Source organism: Leguminivora glycinivorella, chromosome 6 (genome assembly GCF_023078275.1).
Source record: "Leguminivora glycinivorella isolate SPB_JAAS2020 chromosome 6, LegGlyc_1.1, whole genome shotgun sequence".
Taxonomy (NCBI): Eukaryota; Metazoa; Arthropoda; class Insecta; order Lepidoptera; family Tortricidae; genus Leguminivora; species Leguminivora glycinivorella.
This window is the reverse complement of record NC_062976.1, coordinates 2,613,587-2,634,479: the sequence shown is the minus strand read 5'-3', so window position 1 is coordinate 2,634,479 and position 20,893 is coordinate 2,613,587. Positions and strand designations below refer to the sequence as shown.

The 20,893-nt window shown below is 39.7% G+C and overlaps 1 protein-coding gene across 3 annotated transcripts in view; it reads right to left on the bottom strand.

The window, feature by feature from the left end:
- The window catches only part of LOC125226889 (ras-related protein Rab-5B), a 54,221-nt gene that overhangs the window by 19,341 nt on the left and 13,987 nt on the right, over positions 1-20,893 (bottom strand). For all 3 annotated transcript variants that reach the window (XM_048131053.1, XM_048131051.1, XM_048131052.1), the window contains one exon: positions 17,395-17,467. In XM_048131053.1, the coding sequence (XP_047987010.1) occupies positions 17,395-17,467 (73 nt within the window). The remainder of the gene's footprint in view (positions 1-17,394; positions 17,468-20,893) is intronic.

Here is a 20,893-nt window from a genome sequence, read left to right as displayed (position 1 = left end):
ACTGGGATGGAGGCCAGGCACTATACTTGTCATAAAAAGTCTAAGTCTAAGTTAAAAGTCTAATTTTTCAATACTTTTTGTTTTTTTATTCTTGGTGCCAAATTTTTCCCTGACCTCCAAATCATTTCCCTGACTTTCCCTGACTTTCCATGACCACTATGAGCTTCCCTGACTTTTCCCTGACTTTCCCTGACTTTCCAGAAAGTGGACACCCTGTAAGCATCTAAATACTGGTTTACCTTTGAAAAATACATTAAAAACATTACATGTGCCTATAACATTTGAAGAGTTCCCTCGATTTCTCCAAGATCCCATCATCAGACCCCGACTTGGTGCCAATAGGACCATCTCGGGGTATACCTGATCGATTGAAAAAAAAATTTTGAAAATCGGTCCATGATTCTCGGAGATATCGAGTAACATACATACAAAAAAAAAAAACATTCAGTCGAATTGAGAACCTCCTCCTTTTTTTGAAGTCGGTTAACAATTTTTATCAATATCGAAGACGTACCTAATCCAAATGTACAAACTTTTTGGGAATTATGTGCTGTGTTAACTATATTATTAGAAGACAAGTGTTTTTATTATTATTCTTCGTAAAAAAATAGGCCCTGTCGAAGCGGACCAATTGTAAAGTGAACCGTTAACTGCTAAAGAATCAGTTTCCTTGCCTGTAGGTACATAAATGACGTTTGTGCGTATATTGGCATAGTGTTAGTAATTTAGTATAATGGTATCGAGTTCACAGAGGCAGACTAATTCGTAAGTAGCTTTATCGTCAGATGAGTCATTGTTTAGGAGTTCCCTACGAGGGCCACGACCGTTGATTCAATTATAATAGATACTAGATACATGTCATACATGCAACATTGTAAGCTCAAAAACTATAAGAGATACTTTGATCAAACCAAAAATCGTTGAAAGAGTTAATTAGCATGCATCACCTCTATTTTTTTTAGAATTTTATACCCCGTAGTTATAAAAATAGAGGGGGGGGACATACTTTTTACGACTTTGAGAGCTGATATCTCAAAAACCGTTCACTTTAAGAAAAATGTTTTTTAGAAAACTTTATATCATTTTAAAAGACCTTTCCATTGATACCCCACACGGTAATGTACATCGAAAAAAAATTTTCATCCCTCAGTTACACGTATGGGGGCCCCACCCCCAATTCTTTTTTTTACTATTTAGTGTCATAATTTTGTAGCGGTTCATACAACACATATTCCCATCAAATTTCATCACTGTAGTACTTATAGTTTCCGAGTAAATCGGCTGTGACAGACGGACAGACGGACAGACGGACAGACGGACAGACGGACATGACGAAACTATAAGGGTTCCGTTTTTGCCATTTTGGCTACGGAACCCTAAAAATGGTGATAGATTTTTTTCATTATTTTTCCAGTGCTCAGCATATTTACCACCATGGTGTCATATATCTGTAAATTGTTAAAAAAAGTAAAATCATGCAATTAAGGGTTTATTGACAATGGAGTGCCTCTCTAATTTATATTTCCGCAATGGGTACATCGATGGGTAGATTTAAATAATAACATTTTTAACCCCCGACGCAAAAAACGAAGGGGTGTTATAAGTTTGACGTGTCTGTCTGTCTGTCTGTCTGTCTGTCTGTCTATCTGTCTGTCTGTTTGTCTGTCTGTCTGTCTGTCTGTGTATGTGTCTGTCTGTGGCATCGTAATCGTAGCTCCCAAACGGAAGAACCGATTTAGATTGATTTTTTGGTCTGAAAGCTGAGTTAGTCGGGAGTGTTCTTAGCAATGTTTCATGAAAATCGGTCCACTATGTCGGGGTCGGGGGTTTTTTCAAAATTTAATTATATAAATAATTTTATGACTTTTATGTAATTCCCAAAAGATTTGACAATTTGTAAATACATAGGTAAAGAAAATATTCGTTCTATCTGAATATGACGATAGGTACCTACGTTAAAAATAGAGCGCTTTCGAACTACGTCCGAACCGAATCCGATAAATTCGTGAAAATAAAATTACGCACTATTATGGACTATGGACGGAAATCTGGCAGGATTTTGGAGTAGGCCCTTGAGGCAACCTGCTACGATGCTTCTCTTATCATAGTCAACCTCAGGTCCGCAAGCTGGCAGCTGGAGAGCGGGGCTAAATCGACAATCGATTATATTTTTAAGACGATACAGGACGGTTCAATTTCCATACCAACGCTCTCGACTATTTGCTCCCTGGTTTTTGAAGGTAGACTGATTTTTTCAACACAGATTATTCTATAAATTGAAATAGACATCATACACGAAAGAAAAAACGACAAGGCCCAAGGCAACAATTAGTGCTTGCACCTCCTATATGAATCCATTTGCAGCATTACTATACATATAGCGAAAGACTATTTTTAACCCCCGACGCAAAAACGAAGGGGTGTTATAAGTTTGACGTGTCTGTCTGTCTATTTGTCTGTTTGTCTGTCTGTGTGTGTGTGTGGCTGTGGCATCGTAGTTCCCGAACGGATGAACCGATTTAAATTTAGTTTTTTTGTCTGAAAGCTGAGTTAGTCGGGAGTGTTCTTAGCCATGTTTCATGAAAATCAGTCCACTATGTCGCGGTCGGGAGTTTTTTCAAAATTTTAATTTTATTGTTAGGTTATTAAATAACAAATCAAAAAAATATTCAATAAAATAATTTGATTTGTTCCCAGTCAGATTGTTATTAATTATTAATCTTATCTGTGTTGGAACGTTTTGATATTTTTATTTTGAAAGACGCTCGAGTCAATCAAAAATTTCCAAAAACTGCCTTTTTCATTATGGCGCAAAAAAAGTGATACTCAAGATTGGTAACAATTAGCCAAAAAACTAAAACGGTACGATATAAATTTGATGAAAAACGTGTGACCTGTGCCTTTAAAAAAGTAAAACAGAAAAACGTACGTCGTTTTCGTACGTGTTTTCACTACGATCAATATGCAAATGGATAATTTAGTAGGCAAGTTTTATTTAAATCGGCTAAATCGTAAATAGTGGCTTGCAGCTAAAAATAATGTTGAACTGGAAAAACCTAGGTACGTTTTTTCGCTAGAATCTACATTTTAGTTTTTTTTTTTTTTTTTCTATTTTAGTCATTGTTGAGAGTCAATCGGTCCTCGCTAGAGATACGGGCGGCCGGTTGCTCTTTCAAGGAAATTTTCTTAAAAATAGATTAAAATTAAACTGGTACAGATTTTTTTAATTAGCCCGTTATAGTGCCCTACTGCTGGGCAAAGGCCTCTCCCCTTGATTTCCTCAACTCCCTCTGGTGTTATTTTTCCGGCCATGCAGTCACTCATAAAGGCGTCCAAGTCGTCTCACCATGCATGCGACAGACCAGACGTGGCATGCACAAATACACTTCAGCATGGCGGTTTTCTTCCCTACTTACTTTAATATGTACAGATCATTTCTGTCGTAGATCAATTTTAGCTGTAGACCACCGTTAACGACTAACTTACGAAAAACTAAAAAATGTTTACAACATGTCGGTGTGTACCTTAAACAAACCATGAAAAAAACGGCTAACAAGTTACTATTGAAGAAGGCTAGACAACTGCGGCTGGAACATAATTATTCTTTTCTTTGGATTCGCGATTGCAAAATTTTCGTTCGAAAAACCGACCACAGCAGAGTTATAACAATAAGTAACGAATCTGATTTAAATAAGATTAAGTGACTATTTACATTACTATCAACTATATATTTGTTGGTGTACTATTACTTCTCTGTTATGTTCTGCAGTTTGATACCTACACTCATATTCTATACCGGTTTAATATGCACTCAATATAAACGTAACTCTCTTGATAGTTTAAACATTTTATTGTATGTACGTCGATTTATTTTTTCTGTTCTACTACGTAAATACTATGCATGCACGTCCTCTCAATATAATATATTTTTCATTAACTATAACAGTGTGACGAAGATAAACCTACATTTTATTTTTCTGACTAGCGCTATGGAATCAATTAATCTTATATCATATTTGGAAATCCTTTTACTAATTGAAAATAGTTAATACAATTTTTAACGGTTATTACCAAAATGTGAGGGGACTACGAACGAAGGCTATTGATTTTTTTTCTAATGTGGCTCAATCTGATTACGACTTCATCTGTTTGACGGAAACCTGGCTAACTTCAGATTTTTTTGATGGCGAATTTTTTGATCCCAGTTTTAGTGTTTTTCGATGCGATCGATCGGCGGAGGAAAGTGGTGCGATGCGAGGTGGTGGCTCAGCTGTGGCCGTGCGCGCTCGCTATCAGCCGGTGCGCCGTGATTGGCCTGTGCCGCCGCGCGCCTTTTGCGATTGTGTATGGGTATCGGTTCCGTTCGACCAGGGCGAATTTTAATATACCAGAGGCTGAATGGCAGGCACATTCGTCCTCGGGAATGCTTTTAATGACGGGACACACTCACACAACAAGAATATTGCACGATTTCTTATCTTTTACTGAGTTGAAACAATTTAACTGTGTACATAATATTAACCATCGCATTCTCGACCTTATTTTGTGCAGTACAGAGTGTACAGTCGCGGCATGTGACCAGCCACTCACATTTGAGGATAACCATCACAAGGCGATAGTTATAGATATTATGTTAACGTTTGAACCCACTCTTAAGCCGAATCCTTGTTGTGTTCATAATTTTAATAGTGGCGACTATAAAAAAATTAACTTAGAATTATCTAAACAAAATTGGAACTCGCTATTTGAAAACAATGATTTAATTAACAATCTGTGTCAAAAAATTTTACGACATTTTAAATCGGTTAATTAATGATCACATCCCCAAGCGAAAGATTAATGTGTCAACGTCCGTCCCCGTGTGGTATACCAAACCATTAAGAAAGTTGCTAAGTGAAAAGCGCAAGTTTCACAGATTATGGAAAAAATATCGTAATCCTCTGGAATATGAGTCCTTTAAAATATTACGCAAACGGGCACAAAAAATGGAATTGCAATGTTATAACGGTTATATTTCTTACGCCGAAAATAAAATTAAATCATATCCAAACTATTTCTGGTCGTATATTAAGTCTATCAATACCAAAAATAAAATGCCACAGACTATGAAATACAAAGATATCACTAGTTCAGATGGTGCCGAAATTTGTAATTGGTTTAACGATCACTTTCACTCTGTTTTTGAACAGTCAAATCTTAGTAATTTTCAAATTGATACTTTGGTGCCACCCACTGAACCCATAATTGATATAAGTAGTATATATATTAACCGCGCCACTGTCCATAGGCTATTAAACACAATTAATACTAATAAAGGCGCTGGCCCTGATGGTATCCATCCAATTCTTATAAAAAATTGCTCAGCAAATTTATCTTACCCACTTACTATTATTTTCCAAAAATCGATTAAAAATGGTTACGTTCCCGAAATTTGGAAAAAAGCTTTCGTAACTCCTATTCCTAAGGGCCAAATTAGCCAAAATATTGAACAGTATAGACCAATTTCTAAATTATGCCAGTTTAACAAAATTTTCGAAAAAATTGTCACAATGCAACTTACCCAAGTAGTCAAAAATCATATTAGCCTTAATCAACACGGTTTCTTCAAGGGTCGTTCGGTAGACACAAATTTATTAACATTCACAAATGACGTTTTAGTAGCTATGGATGGAGGCGCATCTGTAGAGGCCGTGTATGCTGACTTCGCCAAGGCTTTTGACAAGATATGTCACAACACACTTTTACTCAAGCTTTGGCACCTCGGAATACACGGAGACTTATTCCGTTGGATTAAATCTTACATAGAAAATCGGACCCAATGTGTTGTTCTGGCAGGTTATGCTTCGCAATGGAGGTCTATTAGTTCCGGAGTACCACAGGGATCTCATTTGGGCCCTTTACTATTTACGCTTTTTATTAATGATATAGACAAATATATTAAAAACTCAAAAGTGCTACTCTACGCGGATGATACCAAAATCTATAAAATAATTAATTCAGTCGAAGATTATCATTTGCTCCAAGAAGACTTGTTAAATCTTGAGGCCTTTTGTACTGAAAATAAATTATTTTTAAACCTGAATAAATGTTACGTAATCAATTTTTCAAAGAAAAAACATAATATTAACTATAATTTAACAATAGGTAACCATAATTTGAGTAGAGTAACACAAATTCGGGATCTTGGAGTCATTATGGACTCAAAACTAACATTTGTACCTCATTTAGACTCGATTGTAAAAAAAGCCTACAAGCAACTGGGTTTTGTTTTACGTGTAGGAAAGCCTTTCAAAAATATTGTAACTTATAAAATCCTTTTCAACAGTTTTGTTCGCAGTCATCTCGAGTTTGCCTGCGCAGTTTGGAAACCCTATCATAAGGTACATATTGAGAGACTAGAACGAATCCAAAAGAAATTTGTTAGAACCCTTGATTTCAGAACCAGTCACACATACCTTAACTATAATGATTCGTTGGCACATCATAAACTCCAAACTCTCTCTAGTCGACGAGACTGTGAAGATTCTGTCCTACTTTTCAAAATTATGAACAATGTGTTAGATGTCCCCCAACTATTACAGCAAATTAATTTAAAAGTTCCTCGTAGACGTCAGCGCCTTTGTCAGAAGAAGAAAATATTTTCCATTCCTTTTAGTAGAACATGCTATGTACAAAATGTATTTATAAGACGTGTTTGTAAATTATTTAACGAAAATGAAAAACTTTATCAAATTGATTTGTTTAACAGTTCCATTAATTCAATAAAATGTATTTTCGGTCATTAATTTTCTAAATTACTGTTCTCGTAATGCCGGTAATTATGTTAGTACCCATAATTTTTTACATTTAAGTACCTACCCACATAGTTTTATAATCTTCATGTACCTACACCTATTTCAATTTTTCAATTTCAATTTCGTTTATTTCACATATAAGCTTACAGTGTAATACAACCAAAACACTTATATGGTAAAACACAAATATTATTAAACCAAATAAAAAAATGGGACGATTCGCGAATCTTGGCGAGAATAACTTGATGTTAATATAATAATTATAAAAATATAGACTATTGCCTGGCTCTCGTGAATCTACCCATGAAAGTAGTATTTTTATATAGACTGCAATATTGTAAAAAATAAGGAAACTCCAAGTCTAGATTTAAGAAAAAATTGTAACAATATTTGTAAACGACTGTTTGTTTCTCAAATAAATAAATAAAAAAAAAAAAACCACTTCCTAAAAATAAGCGCGTTAGAAAACACGGAGAAAAAAGAAAAAAATAATTTTACATTGCAATAATATTGATGATTAGATTTCCTACCTAAACCTTTGAAATCAGATTTCTTAAGACGATACGATACAGGTCAGTTCTCCATACAAACGCTCTCGACTATTTCCTCCTTGGTTTTTGAAGATAGAGCAATGATTTTTTCGACACAGATTTTTTTTTTTTTTCTGAGTCGGACCGTTTTGATATTTTTTGCTATTCTTATTTTAAAAATGCTAGATCCAATCAAAAATTTCTAAAAACGGCATTTTTCAATATGGCTCGAAAAAGGGATACTCAAGATCGGTAACAATTGTCCAAAAAATCTAAACGGTCCGACACAGATTATTTCATTTTAAATTATTCAGATTCTCAAATTTCGTTCCGTTTAAATAAGTTTTAAAGGAGGAAAAGAGAGCGGAACCTCGATTTCAAAGATTTTTTCGCAATATCTTTTAACTGAGTTGTTCTTAATGGAAATTTTTTTTTCGATAAATCTAGTTAATAAAACTAGTAAGTATATTTAACTAAAATTCCCAAATTGAAAGGGGGACTCCTTTCCATTTTAGCATTTTCGCTCCCGTAGCGTCTTAATGTATTGCAATAATCTAAACATCCAAATTATAGACTAATCAATTATTTTTGTTAGTAATTAAATTCTGTTAGGCCGTTTTCACATTATCCGATCCGATATCGGATGTCATAAGGATTTCAATGGAAAAAATACAAGATGGCGCCTGTAATGTATGGGATATCGGTCCTACATCCGATATCGGATCGGATAATGTGAAAACGCACTTACGATTCATTAAGTTTTGAAGGAGGAAACAGTCGAGAGCGGAACCTCGATTTTAAAGAATTTTTTCGCAATATCTTTTAACTGAGTTGTTCTGAATGGACAATTTTTTTCGATAAATCTAGTTAATAACACTAGTATATTTAACTAAAATTCCCAAATTGAAAGGGCTCCCTTTCCTTTCCATTTTCGCTCCTGTAGCGTCTTAAATACCTAAAAGTACTTAAATACCTAAAAGAACAACCAGCGAATCGTGTCATCACGCACGCACACAAGGCCCCGTAGCCGAATGGCATTTCTCCGACGCCAAACGAAAACGAAACGTAGTCCGGCTCTGTCGCGCCAATAGGCAAGAGCGATAGGGATAGATATCTACTAGCGCTTCGTTTCGTGAGCGGTTCGTGAGCGTTTGTGCCATTTGGCTACGCACCAAGGCTTAGCTAACAACTGCGACACGGCCGGCCGCCGCGGCACGTTGCTGTATCGTGCAAATGCCACATTGAGCGGTGTAGGCCGTTTTCACATTATCCGATCCGATATCGGGTGTCGGACCGACATCCTACATCCGATAAACGCTTCCGATAGTGTCGGATGTCGGTCCGATAAAACGTTATTGTTCCAAATCAATGAAGTATGATTTTGTATCAAAAAATATTTTTAAAAAGTTTTATATTTAATAATTATAAGCACTATATTTCAAATATTTTATTGTAAAATTAAAATAACGAGCATAAAAATACTCAAGAGCGGCAAGTAAAATAAATACTTATAATTTTACATTTAACTATATCTACTAAAAGATGAAAAAATTAGTATCCGCAATTCGGACCGATGAATTACAATCTTTTTGTTTTCAACAGAAATTCATCATTAACAGCAGCTGTTTAATAGACGCCATTTTTGTCACGCACACTACACTACAAACGTATACCTACATTATATACGCACACACATAAATATTATCGGCCGACAGCTGGCGGGGGGTCCGGCATGCCAAAGATGTCGGAAGCGTCCTGCCGATATCGGCAGTTCGGTGGTGCCTCGGACAAAAACTGTTCTAGGAGAGTGCCATCTGCATTAAATCCGCAATTTTTGCGTTTTATATCGTTTTTTAGTAATAATGATCTATTAAATACATAAATAAAAACCTGGAAGCGCGTAAATCTTACATTTTACATCCATCCTATATCCGATATCGGATCGGATAATGTGAAAACGGCCGTAGGGTTGCCAACCGTAGATAGTATACACAAAGACAGGAAAAATGCTCTGAGGAAAATGATATGATATATAGTATTGTAAGTAATATTATTATTTTGGTTCAGCGTACTGTAATTATTTTTAATTTCTGTACCATTTTTTTTGTAGGTACTGTACTGCACACAATTACACCGTCATATTTAAAATAGATACCTAACTTGGATAAGTACTCGACACCGATAGCAATAAGAAGTTGCAGGGCAATCATGGTCGCGCGATAAATGATAAAACATCGGGCCGTCCCTAGTCCCTATCGCACTTACAAATAGTGCGATAGGGACGGCCTGATATTTTTATCATTTATCGCGCGACCATAATTGCCTGCCTGCTGTCTATAAGGCTGTCCTTTCGTCCTTTGTCGACATTAGAGATGGGCCGAATATTCGGTAAATATTCGGTATTCGGCATATTTAGTTAATCTCAGCATCTCCAGAGGTCCGACAGGTTTTCTAAATATATAACGTTTTTTTATTCGAGGTGAGATTTTAAAGACCAGTTCTTCGAAACTTGCTATTGTCATTCTGAAATATTCTTTGAACTTCACTTCACTTGTCTTTTTAATGCCGCATATTTCCTTTCAAAATGAGTTCCGTCATTATTCATTTTATATATATATATATGGGTTGACCCAGCATCTTCTTTTCGTCTCCTTTTTTTTAAGCGCCTCCGTAATACGAGCAAGAGCAGAATGCGCGTAATGGGATCCATGTCTGGATAAAGACTGATCGTGAAGTTCTGCACTGTGTATAGTTAATTAGTTATCGAGGCGCGGCGACGCACTGCCAGTTTTGGCGGCGCGGCGACGCGCCGCAAAAATTCTGCGTTGCGGTGCCGCGCCGCGAGTTTTTGCGGTGCGTCGACGCACCGCGAGTTCTTGCGTCGCGGTGCCGCGCCGCAGATTTCCTGCCGCAAAAACTGGCGGCGCGGCAACGCAACGCAGAATTTTTGCGGTGCGTCGCCGCAACGCGCCCATGTGGCCAGGCCCTAAGTAAGGGGCATCAAATCTGTTCGAGGGCCCTCAGTGTTGCTCGTTATTGGCATATTTTATTTAAACAAAATATAGTACAGGGCTACAGGGTAATCACATACTTCTGCCCCCTCTGTGTACACCTAATTACAATTTTTTTTCTGTTTCTAAGTTACTATTTTTTATTTCTAGTGCTGGCACTTTGTATACACCGTGAGCTTAAATGGGCATGCTTATTATGTTCTGTTACTCAACCAATCATTGATGGCCCAAGAACCCAAGACAAAGCTCTCCAAAATGTCAAAAACCTACTGAATACTGATGTGCCGAGGGAAAATTTCCAAATTTTTTATTTTTTAAGACAGGACAAAATCTAAAAACAAACAAAACTTTCTTCATGCTTGTATAGAAATTGAACCTATCTATTCCATAAACTTAAATTTCCAATATTTCCTGTGAGTTTTTCATGATTTTTTTTGGAAGGTATCTAATAGCAACTTGCATATCAGTACAAAAACCACTAGAAAAAGGTATATTGGCAAAAATCGGCAATGGCCTTTACATTCATACTTAATATACTTATGTAAGTAATAAAGAAACTTCGGTTCTCCGTAAGATTGTAGGTAGGAACGTACCTACAACTATTGATTTGGCCGACTAGGCCGACTACCGACTAGTCAGCGCTGGGGTAGCCGATTAGTCGGCTAGTCGGCCAAAACAGTTTTTTCTACTATATTCACATTTTGAATGTCATTTTTGGTCCTTCGTTCGCGCTTTTCATGTTTTTTTAGTTCTGTTTTTTACAGGTTCAAAGGTCTGTGAGAAGAATTTTTCATTTTTAACAACCGGTTTGGCATAGTAGGTAGTGAATTAGTGATCCTGCCTATGAAATTGATAGTCCTAAGACCTAAGAAGGACATTTATTTCTATGATGATCACAGATATTTGTTGTTTTGACTAAGGCGTCATCCATATATTACGTCACAGTGTAAGGGGGAGGGGGGGGGGGGGGTCATACTAAATGTGACAAAGGGATACAAAAAAGCGTGACATAGGGTAACCCACAACGAATTGGTACATAATACAACCACATCACCTGTTGATTTATTTTTGTACTGTTTTTCTATCACTTATGCAGTGCCGACTAATCGGCCTTTTTTGCCGACTAGTCGCCGACTAATCTCGCCGACTACAAAAGTGGGCGGATAGTCGGCTTTCCCGACTAGTCGGTACATCCCTAGTTGTAGGTATTCGTGCGCGTTCAGACGAGGCGCTAAGTGTAATGGAGGTTACTACAACTTTACGTACTTACTAGTATACAATATACAATACTCTGCACGATTATTCGCATCGTTTATCATTTTAGCATTATGTGTCTACCTACTCGTTTCTTACAAGTTAGTTTCCCAAAAGTTAAATCAGCAACAGTTTTTTTTTTTTTTTTTTTTATACCACGACGGTGGCCCGCCTGATGGAAAGCGGTCACCGTAACCTATGGACGCCCGCAACTCAAGGGGTGTCACGTGCGCGTTGCCGACCCATTAGAAACTTGTACACTCCTTTTTTGAAGAACCCCATACTGTAGTTCATCGGGAATACCTCGACAGGGAGCTCATTCCACAGCCGGAGCGTTCGTGGGAGGAAATTCCTCTGAAACCGCACGGTGCGCGACCATTTAGGTTGCAAGGTGTGTGGATGAGCGCCCTGTCGATGGCGAGCGGTGCGATGATAAAAAGTGGCCGTTGGCATCATGTCAAACAGTTCTTCAGAACACAACCCATTGTACAGGCGATAGAACACACATAAGGAGGCGAAGTCCCTCCTTAGACTTAAGGGTTCAATACCGCCTGTGAGTTTGGGATCGTCGACAATTCGTACAGCGCGTCTCTGGATCGAGTCAAAGGGTCCAAGCTGGTATCCAGGTGCTCCTGCCCAAAGGTGACAGCAGTACTCCATGTGGGGTCTAACTTGCGACTTGTACAAGAGCAGTCTTTGCCCCGGAGTAAAGTATCCCCTCGCTCTGTTGAGCACACCGAGCTTTTTGGATGCCAACGCAGCTTTCCCTTCCAAGTGACAACGGAATTGGACGCTACTCGAAATGTCGACTCCGAGGATCCCAATACTTCCTGACAAGGTAAGGGCTGTGCCTTGAAACTGTGGAACCACAGTAAATGGGGTTTTCTTAGCGGTGAACGCACACACCTGTGTCTTAGTGGGATTGAAACAGACTAGGTTGTCCCGACCCCACACCGAGACTCCGGACAGAATCCTCTCGATGTCCGACACAAGCTTTTCACGACTTTCTAGCACCACTGAACGAGGGATATTAGCACGGCCCGTGTAAAATGTATCCCCAGTACTGTCATCCGCATAGCAATGGATGTCGCCGATAGACAACATGTCATTGATATGCAGCAAGAACAGCGTTGGGGATAGCACAGAACCTTGCGGGACGCCAGCGTTTATGTCCATGCTATCGGAGCAGCTACCGTCTACTACGGCTCGTATGCGTCTGCCGGACAAAAAGCTGGCAATCCATTTGCATAATCCCTCGGGCAGTCCATAAGATGGTAACTTCGACAAAAGGCCCCTATGCCAGACCCGATCAAATGCCTTCGCTATATCTAGGCTAACTGCCAATGCCTCACCTTGACTCTCAATGGCCGAAGCCCAGCGGTGAGTTAGATACACTAGAAGATCACCAGTAGAGCGACCGTGGCGAAAGCCATACTGGCGGTCGCTTATTAGATCGTGTTCTTCTAGGTATCCAAGGAGCTTCGAGTTAATTACACGCTCCATGACCTTAGAGAGAAGGGAGGTAATAGCGATAGGCCTATAGTTTGATGGATCCGATCTGTCGCCCTTTTTTGGGACAGGGTGCACAAGGGCCGTTTTCCACGAAGATGGAACTTCCCGTTTGCTAATAGAAAGCGTGAAGAGATGCGTTAGCACGGGACACAACTCTGGAGCACAGCGTTTGAGCACAACTGCAGGTACGCCGTCTGGCCCGCTCGACTTGTGAACGTTTAAGGACAGTAGCTCCCGCCGAACATCCTTCTGGGAGATGCGGATTTCCGGCATGGAGTGTGCGCACCGCGGTATGGTAGGTGGCACGGTGCTACCGTCATCGCTCACAGTCGAGTTCGAGGCAAAAAGAGTACCTAGAAGATCGGCTTTCTCTTTTGCACTATAGACCAGATTACCGTCAGCATTTCGCAGTGGTGGTAAAGACGACCGACAAAAGTTCCCCTCGGCAGCTTTGGCAAGAGACCAGAAAGCGCGACTCCCGGATGGGTAGCCTGCGAGTTTCTCACCAAATCTGCCGACAAAATCGAACTTTGCTCTGGCAATAGCTTTTTTACTAGACCTCGAGGCAGCGTTCAGCTTACGTTTACGTTACGTTTCACATCAGTAACGTTCGGATCCTTATCAGCTACGGCCTTGGTCCAAGCCCTGTAAGCGGCTTGCTTACGTGTTGTAGCTTCCTTACAGGGCCGGTTAAACCAAGGTCGCTTCTTTGCTCCTGCAGCGACTAACGAGTTGGGAATGAAACAATCCATTCCCAGCTGTATTGTCTCAGCGACATTTGTCGCACAGGAGTCTGGATCATCTGATGCGAAACAAAGCTGCCTCCATGGGTACGAAGCGTAAAACTCTCGCAATCCGTCCCAATCTGCTGACCCGTACTGCCAAACGCGACGTAGGCTAGTTGGCCGCGGTGGATCAGGCCGCGCGCAAGGCGCTTTAGTCCGGACGAGACAGTGATCGGACGAGCCGAGAGGTGCATTCACTGTGACGGAATATCCGTCCGGACGCGTGGTCAGCAGGAGGTCCAGTAAAGAGCTCGTATGGTCCTCGATGTCTGGTATTCTCGTGGGAGAATGTACCAGTTGTGAGAGCCCATAGGCCAGAGAAAATTCATGAGCAGACCTTCCCGCAAAGTCGGTGGACCGAGAACCAAGCCACTCAATGTGATGGGCGTTAAAGTCCCCCAAAATCACCAGCTCTGCGGATGGGTACTGCTCAAGAACTCTGTCGGACGTCAATTGTAGGTGCTCGAAGAGTCGGTTTGTCTCCGTGTTGCCGCTATGAGACCTGTATAGGCACGCGTAGACACGGGTGTGGCCGCCGTAGTCCACACGCACCCACAGAACTGACAGGTCCCGGTCTTCAAAGGCTTGAAGACGGCGACAGCATATATCCCGCCGGGCGTACACACATACACCGGCGCGTCTCATGAACTTATGTTCAAGTGTATAGCCGGGGTACGATAGGTATGATGTGTCCGTCGGGCAGGATATCTGCGTCTCCGTGAGGAACAGTAAGGTCGGCTGCGCAGTCTCCAAATAGCAGTGGACTGCGTTCAGGTTGGAGTGTATACCCCTGATGTTGCAGAAATGCACTTGCGTGGATGGAGATTCCGCTGATGGACCAAACTTTCTTTTTCTACGAGCCATTTTTTTTTTTTGTGTACTTATTTCTAAGGAGGGTTAGAGGTGCCGACGAGTTTACAAGGCACAGACGGAATTCACGGAATAGAGTATGTTTCCTTAAGATTCTGAACTTTGTAAGTAGAGTGATTCTGTATCATATCATACAATAGGCTAGTTTCCTACTAGTCTTTACGCACAGAGACGAACTAACGGGAAATCACCCACTTAGTATGACAGTATGCCCTCTCATTTTCCATGCCCATCAAGTGTAAATACATTGAAACAACAGTGGTTGCGTAAGTTAGTGTTGCCGTCCTTGGAGCGCCGGAAACCGTGAAAGCGGTTACATAAGCGGGCCGAATTAGAGGCAAGCACCGCGAAGAAAACAACGAGACGGTACCATCTTGCTTGCGGGACACCGTTGTAAAGTGGTATTAGTATAAGGTGTTGAGTATACAGTCCTCCACATCGATTGCATTAATCAAGGGTTTTTTTCTTCTCACAGATTCTAACCAATATAAACCATCAATCTAGGAGATAGGAGCTAGCGTCAAAATCGCTGACGGAATATCGGAGGCCTGCAACCGAGTGCCCAAAACCCAAAACAGCGAGCCCCGGAACACCCCAGGGGGGTTTAGTCCGTGACAGTCGGACATACCCACTGGCTTCTCCCGGGCCGGTGGGATCCATAATGGATTCCTACTGGGTCAAAAAAAAAAACTCGCGTCAAATCGATAATCTTGGCGGTCTACTGCTCTATTGCTGCCGTGAATGTGAGAGTAGGTACTTAACGTTGCGTACGAAGATCCATGATAGAGTACCTAAATAGCAACCGATTTGACCCCACAATAAGTTTAACGAAAGTTGGTTATGAAACTTATGAAGAATCAACAAAATTAGTGCAAATATAAATATTTGAATAAGAGCAGCTGTGAAATAAGGAAAAGTAAACGAACAATACGACGTTGTTCTCAAATGTGGGACATTATGGTGGTGGACATAATACATGTAATTTATTTGCTATTATTTGTTAATTGAGAACCACTAAACTAAGCTCTTATGATTTGTGTGCGCTATGCGTGGTTCACTAATTTCACTATAGGGGTAGAATTAGAATTTGAAATATGAATTACAGAAAAAAGAACGTGTATTGATTATGAATGAAGGAATGCTATACTGTGTGACGACATAGCACCAAAGGAAACATTAGAAATGTAAAACATTGAGATAATTGTCTCATGAGTCACAGTCATGTGATCCGCTCGTCACACACCGTATTACAAATGACGATTAATTCCTTCATTTGTAACAAACATTTTGGTACTGCAAGGTGAAAAATGAAAATGAAATATTTATTTTTCAAGTAGGCATATTACGTCGAATAACGTCACATAAAGCTACGCCGGCTCTAACCCTACGCCTCAGCCTCGAGAAGATTTCAGAAGAAGGAAGATTTCCTCGAGGTTTGTTCTAGATATTAGTAGATTGTGGTTACTATATATCATATGATGAAGATAATAAATCATTTATTTACACCAAAAAGTCGCGAGTTCATGTAATGTCTCATCTAAGGTGCATCGTTCATAATTGCTTTATTTCAAACATACCGTACGATATTGTTAAAATATTTATGTCCACCATTGTTGATTGGATTTTACATGTTGTTGTTGTTGTTGTATGTCCTAAGGCACCCCATAGGTGCATAGGGCCTCCACAAGATCCTTCCACGCCTTTCTATCTTGAGCCACCACCTTGGCCTCGTTCCATCGTTCCTCGTTCGATTGGATTTTACATAAAATGGGTTTAATAATCGTAGCGTATCGTTTACAGGTCCAATAGCGGTCAGGCACGAAAGTATCAAGTTTTACTTTCTAAGCCACGTTTCTAACCACCGAAACGAAATCTTAGTCAATAAAGTGAAACCCAGAAAAAAATACTAATGACAAGAATTTAAATAACACCCGCCAAGTAGAACCAATCCCATCAAAAATGTATGGTGGTACTGGTAACATATTTCCCATATTATTTAACGGACAAATGAGATGACATTTAAATGTGTGCCGAATTGGTTATCCATAAGCCGGGTCCACACAGAGCGAGGCAATCCGCAAGGCAATAGGCTACTTTCCTCCTAGTCAAATCAGCTTCTTTTTAACAACCGTCTAAACGATTTTGAACGACTTGCTAATACGGAATTAATATGAAATCTTATTGAGTGACGTCACGGTCAACTAATTTACTTTATATATTTCTATCTGATTTATAAAATATAAATTGAAGTTAGAAATAATATCTGTCCCTGTTTTTCTGATCTGATACTTTATTTCGTGCATGGTATATACTTTTTTTATTTTAAGTACAGGCAAGTTGCCTATTTCCTCGTGCGGCAGTCGTCCAATGTATACGTGCCTCGGAATAGGCCAAGCAAAACGCGCTCACTGCCTCGGCCGAAGCACGTGTAGTGTACGTAGAACGATTGCAGGCATTGCCGCGCAAGGAAATTGCCTCGCGACATGCCTCGCTCTGCGTGGACCCGGCTATTTATTTAGGGTGTGTGAATCCGGTCAACTTGTCCTTACTAGAAACGCAGCCAAAGGCTCGTCATGGCTTTGCTAGGCGGTTACCGAGTGATAGCAGCAAATAAGGAAGGTATTCTGTACAAACTGACCTGGTTGGTGATGTCGTACACGACGATGGCGGCCTGCGCCCCTCGGTAGTACATTGGTGCTAAGCTGTGGTACCTGGGGACAATACGACTCCGTTTTATATTGCAAATTGGTAGTGGTATATCTACATATTACTGCATAGAATATCTCTTACCTATAATATCTAAAAGGGTCAGTATCAGTACTCAGTAGATACATTAGCCCTTTTATTCATAAAACTTTACGAGTATCAATCCTCAATTGGACGTAGTTACACAATAACGTTCCAATCCACAAAATTGTCATTAAGTTTTAGATCTTGTATGAAAAACAAAAGAATTAATTTCAATGACAATTTCAGATGGATTGGAACGTTTCTGCCATGCGCTTGGCGAGGAACAGATGCCTATGGAGGAACCTAGTCTTCGACAATACGACATGATGTCACGATCCTCGGCATTGAGGGAACGACTGAAGAAAAAGGAATGTTTCTGCGTAACTACGTCCAATTAGTATTTAGGTATTAGTATTTACCTTTTAGGCTGGAATACTACATACGCCGTCCATATCACAGACGACAAACAATGGCTAATTGAAGCTTGTACGTGTTTATGAGTAACTTGGAGACACTCATTTAAAATTGCAAACGGGACTTAATCGCGTATTTACTATGTTTTAAACACTAAATAAAACATAGTAAATACGCGATTAAATCCCGTTTGCAATTTTAAATATGTGTAAAAATCGTGAAAGTTTGAATCAGTGTTTGGAGACACTCGTTACGTATTATATATTTGTCATGAAATGACATTAAGAACAGAATCGACTCCATCACAAGAAACCGGCCTCTGAGTCTGAACCTACGTATTAACTAGACTTGACTAGACTGACTGGCTCTACCAGAATAACTTCTTAGCGGCGGCAAATCTAGTCCTAGGAAAGTTGAAGCCTATTTAATTTACGTGGTAACTATTTAATTTCGATTGTTGCTACATTGCATGTGTTTCATTGCTTCTATTCTATTTTCATCTATTTCAACATAAATAGTTGGAATTGTTTTATGTGTGATTGTACATACATACATACATATAATCATGCATGTATCCCATAAAGTGGAAGGAAGGGCCGTTTCATTATTTTTGTAGTCAAAACCACTTTCGCAATTTAATTTCAAAGATTCCTTCGTCCCAGATTTTCGCCCGTGGGTTAAGAATGTCACCCCCCCCCCCCCCCTTTTCTTCCCGTGGGTGTCGTAGAAGTCCACTATGGGATATGGGTTAAATTCTGGCGCAGACGAGAGGCTGGCAACCTGTCACTGCAATGTCACAATTTGGATTTCTTTCAACCCCTTTTTGCCAAGAGTGGCACTGAAACTTAGTAGTTCATGTGCTCTGCCTACCTCTTTATGGGATACAGACATGATTATATGTATGTAATCTAAAGATTTCCACTGACCCCTAAAAATTATTTTAGGGGAATCATTAGGTAGGTACACTTAGGTCTCAAGTTCAATAACTGACCAACTGTGGCCTCCCGAGTTCTACTCGCTAACAACTTTGTATTTTTCTACTCAACGTGCAAAAAACATAGAATTGTACACAAAGATACATCCATCAAGTTTGTAATCGCTTAATGAACCCATGTTTGTCAGTGAGCGACCGAGCGACTTGACCTAGTCAATGTCGACCAAACAAGTATGGCCGGCTAAGTGATGAATTAATGCTGGGTTGAGGCTATTGTGGCTTCCCTTTTAATCGTCTAATTTGGATCGTTTTATTTAAAGATACACGATACGAAAACCATAAATGTTTTTTAATGTTATTTCCACTGGTTTTCGTGTTTTGATCCTCATAAAAGTAAAAATACTATATGCAACTAAATATGTCTTTGATTGGTGATTCCGTTATGTTAGGTCCAAAACATTTTTAACTACTCTCCCTTTAACAATTTGTAGGAGTTTACTTTCCAAAAGTACCAGGCGGTTTACTTGAAGTCGCGTTTGATGTATGGCCTCGCGCGCGTGAACGCAAGTTGTGCTAGACAGCCAGACGTCTACATCTTTCTATTATGTCTAGCGTAGTGTGCGGTTTAAGATAGCAACCAAGATTTTGACTAGAAAATAGTAAACTACTTAAAAGTATGTACTAAAAAATCATGGTACTCGTAATAGCATCACATCTCGGATACTGGCGATCAAATATATCGCGTCCCTAGCACACATTCTATAAGGTCGTGTAGGTGCACGCGTATACCATGCTTGTATGAGTGAGATATGACAGGTCGACTGTACGCGTTTTTGACAGGCGGTAACTGTGAGGTAACCTAGAGGGGGTGGGCGGCACTTTCAGCGGGGAGCGGGAGTGGCCATACTGTACGATAGTACTCTTTAAAATACTGTGGTAATAGTCTGTCAAAGCTCATAATCCACATCGCATCAGAGGTCACAGCGGATGAGAAAGGGCGTTTAGCGCCGAGTCAGCGCACAAAAAGACAATTCACAGATTGTTAACCAAAGACATTCCGTTTGACGTTCGACTGAGATAAAACCAGATAATATTAGAGCTCTTGCACTTGCATATAAAGCTGAGTTTAGACCAGCACGTTATTGCTGCAAGTTTCGAGACGCAACTATATATAGTAAGTAGTATATTAGTCATCTCTTTCTTGCATATACTTCTGTCTCAAAACTTGCAGCAATAACTTGCACGTCTAAACTCAGCTTAAGAGCCATGAAGCAAAGTTCGATTCTCGTTTTTCTCGCGTCTGTTTTGCTAAGGTGTCATTCTCCAACTATTTCACGAGAATGTCACTTACGAAATGCTTTGATTGTTAAAGGCAGCTACTTCAATCAAAACTGTAAAGATCAAGAATATATAGCCAAATTGTTAGAAGTAATCATGAAATATTGTCACAAACAATATCGCATTTTTAGCGTTTTTCTTGCATTGCTATAGGTTTTTAGAGGAATCGCATTTTGTAAAGAGTATTATCCTTTGTTGTAAGAGAACATCCGGAAACTAAGGGCCCATTTAGACGGTACGAGAACTCGCATACGAGTTTTATTACATTGCGGTGTTTGATGTCTGTGCAAAATTGTTTATAACCTCAACAGCCCGCAATGTAACTAAAATCGCATGCGATTTCGCACGCCGTCTAAATCAGGCCTAAATCGCGGACCACGAAGTAAACGCTTGGCGAATCAGTCGAATCACAAAAATTGTCTCATGACAATGAGGTTTGTAATGATAATGTCTTTAGGACAAACGCAAAAGACATATTTACACAGTTCATGCATTTCTCTATCTTATTTCAACACAACAAGGTGCAATATGGTATGTTTGCTATTGTTCGTCCGCAGTAGATCAATGCGTAAATAAGTGCGGGAGTAATGGACTGATAACAGTGATAAGCATGCTAATTTCGTGCTTCCGACCGTGTTGTTTACTATTTATAAGAACGAGAGCAAATAGATAGTTGACGCTGGAATTATTCTGTCACATTCACAAACTTGCTGTACTTTTA